The sequence below is a fragment of the Sipha flava genome, unplaced genomic scaffold (genome assembly GCF_003268045.1).
Source record: "Sipha flava isolate LNK unplaced genomic scaffold, YSA_version1 130_pilon_pilon, whole genome shotgun sequence".
In the NCBI taxonomy this organism is placed as follows: Eukaryota; Metazoa; Arthropoda; class Insecta; order Hemiptera; family Aphididae; genus Sipha; species Sipha flava.
The window spans coordinates 412,843-425,685 of record NW_020271756.1 but is presented as its reverse complement, the minus strand read 5'-3'; the positions used below and the strand labels follow the sequence as shown (position 1 = coordinate 425,685).

Genomic DNA, 12,843 nt, shown 5'->3' with positions numbered 1-12,843 from the left:
GCATAGTATCATATGAAACTAACAACTATAAATTAAACAATAAAGTACAATATTTAAATGATCTTATGTATTAATGTTGGCGATTCGAAATTTTTATTTAATAAAAAAATAAAACTTCATTTGATTCAATAAAAAAAAAAAAAAAAATATTTTTCAAGAAAAAGTAATCAAGAATCACATTATAACAACAAATAATAATTATAATATGTTGCATAAATGATGTGAAGAGATCATAAAATACGCAAATAATGTTTACGTACAACAAATTAAAAATTGCATATGGAAATAAAGTATTATGTCAACAAGCTAATCAGACCTTCAAATTGTTATTTTAAAAATATTTGTCCGCAAAAATAAAAAGGTTAACAAAATATAATAAACTTTTAAAGAATAGTATCTGTATTTTTTTCAATCAAACAATTTTTTACAATTCTTTTATTTTATATAACAAGAAAAAAATGTATAGCTATGATCAATATTTAGTTAAGTGACAATAACTTGCGGTAAAGTCAGACAATTAAAGTCAAATTTAATGCTAATTTACAATGTGTTAAATTGCAAACATTATAAGATTCTATTTGAAAAATACTACTTACACTCTTATATAGAAAAATGTAATTGTCAATAAATTTTTTTTATTTTTTTTTTTTTTGTACATAATATTTATTTTAATGGTTGATGTGGCCGCTCTTAAAGTACTTTTGCCATTGTCATTGTATTCAAAATTGGCGGCCAATCATTTTGAACTCTAAAAAATATAAATTATATAAATTTAAATTTAAAAAAGGTAACATAAAGAATTTTTATTTTATTCAGTTTAATGCTGAATTGGAAGAAAAATAGGTACTCTAAAGCTAAACAAGTTTTTTTTTTCATCAATTTAAATAAAAATATTAATAGAATCAATCATATCAATAAATTCTGAAGTAAAATTATAAGTTAACACTATACATAAAGGAGTATGTTCTGTTCCAATGAAAATTATTCAGGTCTTAAAAATAACTAGAGAATTTTTATATTTGATCACTGACTTTAGTAAGTACCTGCAGAATGGTGGCAGTGAGACGCACACAGTACACGAAGGTCATTTGAGCATTTCATCAATATTGGTAAAGGCACACGCTCCCATACTAGACGCTGCCATCAGCTTGACTAGTTCATAGGCATGACCAACAGTCATTTCCAGAGGTGGACGTCTTGGTAAATTACTCGATTCTGAAATCAAATTTAAAATAAAAGGGTAAATAAAGAATTAGAAATTTATTTATTTTCATGATAAATGTGTACTCCAAATTTTATTTAGATATGAAATGTCTATTTGGCATTTAAGAAAGATCATTTATCAAATTCCACAATAGTAAAGAAAAAACTTTTATTAAACTATCAAAATAATTACTATAAAATAGAGAAACGTACATATTTGCAACAAAATTGATTATTGTTATTTTTATTGTGAGAAATTGTTCCCAATAATTATTTTCAAATTTGCTAAAAATAACATAACATTTTCAGTAAACTAAATATGTATGCAAATGCAAAATTAAATTTTCAACAAATATTGTAACATTTAAATCTTGGTTACGTTAGCATTACTCTAGTCAAAATACAATTAAGAACCAATTTAATGTAGTAATAAATTAATTATACTATTCATAATGGAACCAATTCCACCTCATCTCATGGAAAAAAAGATAATTTAATCTAATAAAATTACTATCATGATTAAAAAAAAAAAATGTAGCATTTTTTTAGTTAAATTTGAGATATTAGTCTCCCATCAACAATATATTATAATACAGATATTTATATCATTACCTAAAATAGCGGAATTCAGTGCAGCACATACACTATCTCTTTGAGTGGCTTCTAGCTGCCAACCAACAGGACTATCCCAAGGATTAGAATATGCTAACAAACTAAATGCATCCTAAAAATAAGGATAAATTTAAGGATAAAGATTTAAAATATTAAAGAAGCGGTAATATAAACATACTTGAAGCATTTTTTTATTAGTTTCATTTCTTCCTAATTCTTCTCGTAGTTGCAAACTAAGTAGGAATAATTCACGGCCAAATTCTAACATCTTTTCAATACCAGGTTTACTGCCGCCACATACCTTTTTGGTAGTTTGGAGATATTCTGGTTGATCAATTTCTATAATCAAAGTAAAAATTAAGATAACAACAATAAGAAACCTTTCCTATTTTTTTTTTAGATAGTATCAATGCTTGTTTTGGTATAGATAACAGAAGACTGAGCTGAAAATTAATACATATTACATAAAATTTAGACATTTAGTGACAAGTTATGGAGCTTTAGTTTACATAAAAAATATAAAAATTGACTCTCTCTCTTACAGAATATATATGAAATTATCAGTTATTTGTATTTAAAAAATACTTCTAACTTTTATGGAGTCCAAAATGAAAGCACATTACTTTTTTAAACAACATTTTAGTAGATAACTTACCCATTGATTCTTCATTTCCATTATCACTAACTCTTGATGTACCATTACTTAGTTCATCACAAGTATGTCCATTGTGATAACCATTAGAATTATAATCTTCATCTGAATGGTTATTATGATGTCCATTAACACTTTCTGGTGACATAATATAATCAGTCGTTTGGTTATCTTCGTTGCAATCCATTTTTTCTAATTGGTAGTCATTAATTTTCGGTGTACCATTTTTTATTGTTTTAACTGTAGTTGCATCTGAAGATCCATTTAATATCAAATTTACCGAATTCATTTCAGTCACTTCAATTGTATTTGATAATTTTTGACATTTTATACTTCTACAAAAATTAATAAATACAAATATTAGTTATTTGTTACAAGTTGTCCTTAATATTTATTAATTCCTACCCATTAGTTTGTATAGATGTTGGACTTCGATTTGACTGTAAAGTACGTTTTGGAGAAGGACGAATTGTTGTTTGAACTTCAACATTTTCATGAAAACGAGGTGCTACTTCAGAATCTGTACCATTAACCATTTCAACAAACTGACGACATTTGAGCTTAAATAAAAGGTTACGATTCGTTTCAAGTAACCCAGGATAAAGTTTATTGGTCATTTCAATAGCTTCTCCCATTCGACCAGTTGATACTAATTTTAATATTTCTACAAAAGTTGTTAGTTGATTATACAGTTGATATTCGAATACATTTTATTTTAAAATTACTTTGGCGGTTTTTTATGGAAGCAATCTCTTCTTCAAACGATTGGTCAGTTTGAGAAATAAATGCTTCTGCAGTTGCACAGAAACCTTGGTGTACTAAATAAGTAGAAACCATTCTGAAACACAAAAATTTGTTATAACTAGATACGTATTTAAAACTTTTCTATATTACTTATGGAAATTTGTCTGGCACTGTGAATAGGGATAAGAAAAAGGATAATTTTGAATGGTCATTTGTGTTTGGTTTCTGAGCTCTTTCATCATTTCTTCGATTTTGAACACAAATGGCAACTGTCCAAAATTGGCATCAACAACCTCACCAGGTGTTTGTAAACCAACTGTAGGAAATAAATTTGGCTGAAAAAATATATATATTATTGTACAGCACATATTTTATCAACCACTGCTGTGAGATAAATCAAAGCGTATCATTATATTTAATGATATAAAATCAACAAAGATTTTGTACAAAAATTAATATTTGATAATATAAAATTTAAGCTCTATTGTTAAAAACATAAATAACATAACAAATATTATTATGCATTTAAAAATGTTAATATAATTATTTTATATTAAAATAAAATATTAATTAATTAATTAATTAATATATATATATATATTTTATAATGTATTTTTTGACTATAAGATTAATATTTTTATTATGTGTCGTAATATACAAATATTGAGAAATAATGTGGAATATTTTTGAGGAATTCCCAGGTTTTCAATTTCAAGAAAAAAAAGGTCCAAGTCATAAATGACTTACTATGAAGATACAGAGAAAAATATCATTAATTTATAACATATAATGTAACATGGTTGTGAATAAGTCCTCATTAGTATTTATAATAATAATAGAATAATATAAATATTAATTCATACCTTATATATGTTTTTTATAATATTATAAAATCACTTATTTTTTTTTAGAAAAATTTAAAACCCTCACTACATTATTTTTTGAAAATGAAATGCGCTACTGTGTATAGTGTATAACACAATAACAAGTTAAAATATTTACTCACAGGAAGGTCAGTAAATGCTGTTCCTAAATGAGTTCCATTTTTAGTATAAAAACAATGGTTGTGCACAAGATCAACTCCACAACCAATAATATCGCCAGTGGTAAATGTAGGTCCATATGGTTGACCTGTGCCACTTGAGCAAAATGAATGGCCATCATCTCCATGATAACCATATGAATGTTTATCCCAACCTGAAATTGGATTTTGAATTAGTAAATATTATTAAACACATTGATAGATTAGAATATTTCATTAGTCAAAGAACCAACCTGGTAAACGATTCATATTGACTCCTTGGGCTGAAAGTCCAACACCCATGTAACCATCACGTCCTTTTGAAACAATTTTAACTTCAAAATAATATAGTCCACAAGAAGCTGGAATAGGATGTGTTGCTCTAACACTAGCTGCATCTTTATGTGTTTTGCCATGACCTGAAAATAATAATTTGAGAATTATTATTTATGTGTATATTGAAAAAATTAATACATAATATTAAATTGTTATTTATTTTTTATTGCATTTTATCATTTTGCAACTTATTTGATATACATTAAATAAGATAAGTACCAATTGAATCAAAATAATTACATTCTGATACAATATATATTTTACTCCGTATTTAACATTGGGTACCTATATGAAAAAATGATTATCAATCAAACTATTATTTTTAAAATAGTTGTATATTGTATATATATAAATATAAACTATAAACATTTTAAATTTAGAAAAATGGTACAGGTGTCACTCGTTTTAAGTATCAATACTTATAAAGATCTTAAGTAATAAAACAGGTAACTAAGTATTAAGTAGTTAAAGAAATATATTGGACATAAATATTTTAAGCAAATTACATTGCTTCATAATATAAGATGTTATGGAGAAATTATACAAAAAGAAAAAAAAACAAGATAAAAGAAAGATAAAAAACACTAAGAAAACACCTAACTTTAGTTTTATGTATTTTACAGGTAAATTATATTTAATGGTTTTTTACAATATAACATTTTACTAGATCAATTAATTCTTAATTAAAAAAGATTATATTGCATATATAATTTATAAATATTTTGTCTATAATTAATTAGATATGTTATATATGATAATTTTACTTAAAAATATAAAAACGGTAAGTAAATACATTGAGTTAATGATTTTAATATTTAAAATAAATTATTGAAAAATTTTATTTTATTTTAGTATACATTCAATAATAAAATATTGACCTTGGATGATAGCCATTATTTCAAATTTGCATTTAAAATAAATTGTTATGCAATCTGAAGGAAATAATAATTAAAATCATAGTTTTGATAACATTGATATTAAGATATATTAGGTAGTTTTATTTGTCTTTGTGTTAGTTACATTAGTGTATTTCTCACTTTTATGTTAATTTAGTATGTCATTATATTTAAAAAATAATTAACTAAAAATAAAAGTACAATCTTATGTAGCCACATAAAGCCACAGTGGTTATTTGTGGTATTTTATACTATTTTACCTATAAAAGTATTAATACTAAACTAAAATTTGATGATCACTATTTGAATATACTAATATGTTCGTGTTTTATTTTAGATATCAATAATAATAATTTATTTCAGTGTTAATAAAGGAATGATTTAAAAATTAAACCTATGCTAATATTTTTAAACTCGTAAACAAGTAAACAATTTACCTGGAAAATATTAAAAAAATATAATAAAAGTTACTATAATTTATGAATATTGAAGCAATGTAGTACTTTTCATATGATAGAGTTAGATACTAATTATGAATACATTTTAATTTTCTGAAAGGAATTAACAATACAATCTATTCTACTATTTATTAATTAAAATATATTACAATTTAAAGTAAAACATTTTATTGGCTATACTATTTTCTACAATTTTTACATTGTTGTTTTTATTTTTGTCAAGTAATTGATAATACCTAGGAAGATAAAATATTCATTATTTAGCAACTTATTCAATTTTATATTTCACCTCTAACATATTTTCAAGAATACTTAATTTAAATCTTACAGAATAGCATATGTATATACCTAGGAACTGATAGCTGAACTACAAATGTTGGAATATTTTTATTAAGCTAGAAAATATAAGTAGTAGTCAAAATAGGAACTAATAATAAAACCAAATACATTTATTAAAGATTCATGGATGTTTTTATCTATAAACTACTCCAAAAAATGTATTTAAATGCAATTTATCAAATAGTATTGAACTTATAATTATTAATTTATTATATTTAAAAAAATATTTTATTAAGTTAGATTAATGATTAACATAAATAAAAAAAATTCTTTATGTTTAGGCTTACTTTTCATTTCGACTAAACTGATTTAATAATATTTAGTTATCCATATCACAAATGTATGTGTTATCCAGTAAAAATCAATCAGAAGTTTAAAGTAAAAACACTAAATGTATCAAATGACAATAAACTCTAATTATCAGTGTAGATAATAACCAAACCCAAAAAAATTTAATTTATACTAAATATGTTACTGACCAAATAGATTGAATATTTATAGTTATGAAAAGGTGATAGTTTGATGAAATTAATTTAAATTATAGTTACTTATGTGTTTTAATATATTAGTACTGATTGTGCAGAGTGTGTATTATATATTATGTATTTTATTCACAGGTTCTAAGCCTTAAGTGTTTAATGACAAAGGGCGTCAAGATTTTAAATTGGACACAGGCCTTGAGTTGTTTAGTTATGGTATTGATTGAAACCAATATACCTAATACCAAATGATTATAATATAAAATATTTGTAATTAATATGATTTGCTACGAAGAAAAATATTTAAATTTTTCAAGTTATAAAATAATTGATAATTTCTTTACTTTAGACATCATTGCTAAAATAATTTATATATAAGATTTGTGATATTTTTAACATAAAAGTGACCTTAGATAAATAAGTTACAATTTATCATCTAGAATACAGAGGTCGGCAACTGGTGAACTGTGGTTTGGATTCGGACCACGAAAGTCAAAACTCTGAACCCCGTCAACACTTTTTACTTGATTATGTTATTTACTGTATATAGTATATACCTAGTATACATTATTATATTATTAAATTATAATTATTATTAGAAATTGTATATTATATTTCATTTATCAAACTCAGATTAAAGTTATATCATAATTCATTGCAAATATTTTATTGGGCAGGTAATAATCGATTTTATCATGATTATATTGGCCAACGACAGTCACAAAAATACCAAATATACCGATGGCCTTAATCCGTCACTGGTCACGTAATTTCTCATAATATGAAATATACTTATAATATTACTTTTAATTGGTACTTTGTAAGAAATAAAAGTTACTAATAAGTAATAATACGTTAATAACACGTAAATAATTAAATAACTTACTTTGTGTATGTATATCAATGCAAAAATTATTCTGAAATTGTAAACATTGAAAAATTTTAACTTTCTTGCCAGATCTTATGAAGGAATTTGATGCAATATTCAAAGACTTTACATAAATAGGAAAACTATCTTAATTCTTAAAAACTCCTTAAGAAATTCTTTTAGACAGAGAACTGACTGATATAGCTAAACAATTATTTAATCTTTCAAAATCAAAACTTAAAATGAAAATAATGGACCTACAGGAAAATTTTTAGGCTAAAGATGTTATCGACAAGTAGCCAAACTGTAAGCAACTGGCAATTAACTTGGCTACGATATTTGGTTTGATATTCATTGGTAAAGCAACATTTCTAAAAATTAATTTTTTGAAAAACAAATATTAGACAAAACTAACAGATTCTCATCCTGAGGATACATTGTGCATAAGTTTTCTATGAGTTCTTGATTTCAAAAAACTGACTAAGAAAAAAAGTATGCAATTTTTCGCATTAAATTACTATTAGTATTTACCTAATATTGTAATTTTTTTATTTAAATTTAGTTTCATACTGCTATTTTTCAAATACAGAAGATTTGACAAAGAATTTTTTTTACTGGACTTCATTGATTTATTATTTTAATGTTAAGGACTCCAATAGAAATTTATTGTTGACCATTGGTTAGAAAATTAAATTTAATTCAGTACAATGAAAAATATATTTCACCAATACATTTTTAAAAGTTATTAAGTGTAATAGTATTTTATGATATAATCAGTACCGTAAAAATCGGGTGTGCAGAGTACATTGTACTCGGGTCCCAGGCTTTGTACCATATTATGGGGCTTGAAAAGGTCAATGCTTAAAAATGTACAACGATTAAGAGCATCAAGATTTTGATTTGCACATGGGCCTCGAATAGTCCAGTTACAGCACTGGATGTAATACTAATGTGACTTTTTATAACACCTACTTATTATAAAGCACAAAGGTTTTAACATGTATTCAGTGATTTACATCGAATGGGTTTCAATTTTTTTTATGGTAAATTAACTAATGAAGTTTCTGTTACAATATCATAAAAAAAATTTTCCTACGCCATCATATTAGGTACTACCTACCTAATAAAATGTTAAATTTAATTTAAAAAATGTACCTTTCAAGTTCTATAATATGTTCTATACCTGTGAAAATCTTGAAATATACAAATTTAAATTATTTGAATAGAAAAAAACTATTTTAATATTTACATGACTAACTACCAATTAAAATATGTAAATTCTTGTAAATATCAGACTTTTAAAAACAATAAAATCACATGGTTTTAAAATGCGATCATTGTGCATGAATTTTTTAGTTTAATACAAATGAACATATGTTCATTTGAAATATAAAATTAAATCAGTATAACAAATCACCAATATTTTAAGGGATAACAGTTAATCTTTTAATTTAACCTTACCTAAGTAAGAATGGATTGTCATTATGACTTTAATATAAAGCCTCATATATCAATAATTAATTTAATTGACCTTTAATAATCCAACAAACAAATAAAAGCAAGACAGTTTTTGGTAATATTTTTATTTTCAATGGTACCTACATAACCTTTTAATTATAAATGAATGTTACAAAATTCATAAAAATTAATTAAAGATTAAGTATAGTAGAGAAGTAGTCAGTGGTGTTTATATCAGTTTTGGAGAGGCATTCACAGGAGGTTGAGATTCAACCTTCTCATCATAGGTTGTAGGAACTAATTTGAAACAAGGAAAATCCTAACAAGAAGTGATCTACGAACCTTTCCCCCATAAATAATCACTACTGTAAGTAATTATTTAAAAAAGTGTTGGTTTTTTGAAATCTGATAATTATACCATGTTACATGAATCTAAATTCTAATATTTCAATTCCTTTGTTTTTGATGTAAACTTTAAATAATGATAAATACTTAAACTAGGAATATTTTTAATAATAAATGATATTTGACATGAATTTTCAGATATAATATGTAACCAATAGCATTTATATTATATCAAGGTCTGGGTTAAAGCAGGAATAGAAATTACAAAGGATACAACCCGGGATACAATGGAATAAATCCTAGAAATGAATTTTGTTTATTGTTATGGTAAACATGATAAAAGGGATGATTAGAATTTGACAAGATGCATTCTGTAATTTCTGGCTAGGTGTATAACTCCAGTGATAAATGGCCATGAAATATACAATTTTATTTTATGTGACCAATTTTCAAATGCATTAATGAAAAAAAAAAAAAGATACTAGTTTTAGATAATCAGTCAAAATTGAATGTTTGATAATTTCAGCATTTTATGCAGTATTACGTTAAAAATTTAAAATTGAATATAATTGGATATGTAAAATTTGGTTTTGTTATATCATGTATTCATAAAAATTAATAACCAATGTGTGTTGTAGATTTAAACACATTTTCAAACAAATCCACGAAAAACAAGAAAATTAAAAAAACATTTAATCATTATGCACCCCTTATATCAAAATAAGGTCAGATATTTTTGAAAGGAAAACATCAAAAATGTACTATCAGATTCTTATTTTTACAAACATATACATTTAAATGATAAATTTCTTAAAAATGTTTTTTTTTAAAATACATTTTTTAATTGCCAAAGCTAAAAAAGTTTAATTACTATAGAAGAAAAAGAATTTAATAAATGTTTAATAAAGAATCAATGGTAAATTTTGTCAAAATAGATTATAATATTAAACTGACTCTTTAGAATTTTAAACAAATATATGGGGGGGGGGGGATCTTTCATTCATAAAAAATTGATTTTCCATATAGAAGTTCATTGGCTTCCCCATGATAGTTATAATAAGAGAAAAAGAGTTAAAAAATTAAGTGATGAGTTTTGCATATTTCTCTGGGACATTAAACCAGATTTATCTAAAATGCTGAGTAATGAAAATTAGATATGCTTAGTTTCATATTTAAAAGATATTTTTTTATCAAGTTAATGATAAAACTGAACCTAAGGTTCCAATATTTTAGTACTTATCTTAAAACTTCAAGCATTTAAACAAAAATTGTCTTCTATATTAAATACCTTTAACAATGGAGATACTGTAATGTTTACAAGCTTTAAATAACCTCAACTTCAAATGTAATACTTGATCAAAAGCAGCCACAGTGGAACAATTTTTATCTAAATATTTATTAAATTTAAATGAAACCAGTTGGGTAAAAGTACCATTTTCTATTTCTTTAAAAAACGATAATGCTCCATGGGTGTAGAGGAAAAACTTATCAAAATTAGAGCAGAGTTCACTATTGAGACCGAATTTCATGAAGATTAACTATCTGATATGGGATAAGATGAGAAGAGAATGCAATACATTTCAATACCTACTCTAACACTATTTACGTTAAGTAAAGGGCAGTTGTATATTGTAACCAGAAATAACAACGGAAACTGCGCCTCGTTCCCGACCAGTATTTACGCAACACGCGATGGCCGTGTTGCGAAATTGCACGCGTAAAGCGTGCGTAACGCACAATTCCGGCGACGTGTGGAGTGTGAGGAAAAATAAGTCCTTTTAACGCGTACGGCTGCTGAAGAATAAGACGAGCGGTGGAGGTAGATGGAAAGTAGGGGAGTGAGGATCAGAAATGTTCGACCTTGGACGATTTTTTTCTGGATCGAGAGAAGTAAGGCAGATGAACGGAGGAAAGACGCTGGAAAAGCAACGACGTCGGGGACACATAATGCGTAGCGCGGCCAGCAGTGGGCCACTGCGAAACAAAACAATGATCAGCTGATTCTTTGTTACCCTCGTACGAATAGAGTACAGGAGGAACTGTTACACACACACACGCACCAGCACGGCAGCGTTTACACCGTATCGGAAACGACGTAACGGGTGGATGGGGGAGGGGAGGGGGCACGCGAATCGTAGTACCTTTGTAGTGCACACGAATGTTGTTTTGTGACAGCCCGAGGTTGGTGAACTTGTCTTTTGAGTTCCAGCTCCGGGGCAACGGTGTGTCGTCCTCGTCCACCATCGGGTACAGGTATTTCAACCGGTCCTCGCCCTGCTGCCCGAACGGGCTGCTGCTGGCTGCCGCGCCGTTGGCCACGGAACCACTGCCTGCGGCCGACGCACCGCCGCTGCCGCAGTCCGAACCGCTCACCACTGTCGTGTTGCTGCTGTTCGGGCTGGCCGCCATTTGTCCAGGCGGTCGTAGCCTCAGCCGCGCCGCTGTAACAATATCACGCGCGCGTACCGCGTCTTGTTCTGCTCGTTGTCGTCGTCGTGGCGGTATCGAAACGGCGAAAGAAAAATAACGGTACAATAACGTCGTAGTGGTCTCGTACGAGCGCGCGTAACTCTACTGCTGCCTCGGACACCGCGAAGAAAAAAAAAAGAAAAATAATTGCAAAACGAGAAAGACGTTACGACGATAACCGATTGCAGCAGTAATAATAATAATAATAATAATAATAATAATAACGATTGCGAACTATTGCACTAGTGCGACCGACACCACTGCGAGCAGTACTTATCATCGCGCGAACGGACCGCAGTGGATCGTCAGCGTACGCACACAAACACATATGCACGAACACTCGGTCGCCAACGCACGCACAAACGAATAACACGGAGGAGCGAACGAACAAGAGTGAGAGAGAGAGCGGTTCCGTAAGCGCGCGCGCACACAAAAGTCACACGACCAACACTGATACATCAACGCACGCACAGACTTCTGCGCCGCGACGGTCCCTCCGTCCGTCCGCCCGTAGCAGAACGTTCACAGCTGCTCGTGCTGGTGGTGGCGGGGTGGGTGTCAATTTTTTGCATTTTCCAGCGAACACCCGTCACCAGATGGCGGCACCGCGCCGCCAACAGCTGATCGGGTCCACGCACGGGCCCGCCCAATCAGTCGTCCCCCGTCCGCGCTGCTGCTGCGTCGTATTCGTCGGCCATCCCCTCCCTCTCCCCTCCTATGACCCCGACGAGCACGCACCGAACGTACGACCTACATACGCGGAAGGGCTTCGTCGCACACGCGTACACTAACCGCTCCGTTCGTTCTCTGTTCTCGATGCGATTGGCGGCTTCGACGACACGCGTTGTTGTTATTGTTGCTGCTGGTCCACGTTTGCCGGACGGACGACACGAATCGTATGGTTCTTCGGTGGGGTGGGAGGCATACACTTTTGCTCGTCGTCCGAACCGATCGTTTTGTCTT

The 12,843-nt window shown here is 28.8% G+C and overlaps 1 protein-coding gene across 2 annotated transcripts; it reads right to left on the bottom strand.

Annotated features, from left to right (window-relative positions):
• Positions 1-603: 603 nt before the first annotated feature.
• Positions 604-12,543, bottom strand: LOC112694474 (ran-binding protein 9). 2 transcript variants are annotated; one of them, XR_003149570.1, is made up of 11 exons: positions 11,553-12,543; positions 4,487-4,651; positions 4,218-4,408; positions 3,362-3,546; positions 3,193-3,305; positions 2,873-3,131; positions 2,471-2,802; positions 1,994-2,154; positions 1,816-1,927; positions 1,032-1,215; positions 604-748 (listed from the first exon to the last, which is right to left on the bottom strand). XR_003149570.1 is itself a non-coding variant. In XM_025569937.1 (11 exons), exons 1-10 carry the CDS (start codon positions 11,818-11,820, stop codon positions 1,085-1,087), a joined length of 1,917 nt encoding a protein of 638 aa, XP_025425722.1. In that variant the 5' UTR covers positions 11,821-12,541; the 3' UTR covers positions 604-748; positions 1,044-1,084. The 2 variants fall into 2 exon arrangements, 1 of the variants encoding a protein (XP_025425722.1); XM_025569937.1 differs by having other exon boundaries at positions 1,044-1,215; positions 11,553-12,541.
• Between the last annotated feature and the right edge of the window lie 300 nt (positions 12,544-12,843).

Bases quoted from the DNA above. Each gene is read 5' to 3' on its own strand.
- LOC112694474 (XM_025569937.1), bottom strand. From the start codon at position 11,820: ATGGCGGCCAGCCCGAACAGCAGCAACACGACAGTGGTGAGCGGTTCG. The intron at 4,652-11,552 runs GTACTACGATTC...TATTATTTTCAG, and splicing joins CATTCGTGTGCACTACAAAG to GTCATGGCAAAACACATAAA. The intron at 1,928-1,993 runs GTATGTTTATAT...CCTTATTTTTAG, and splicing joins CTAATAAAAAAATGCTTCAA to GATGCATTTAGTTTGTTAGC.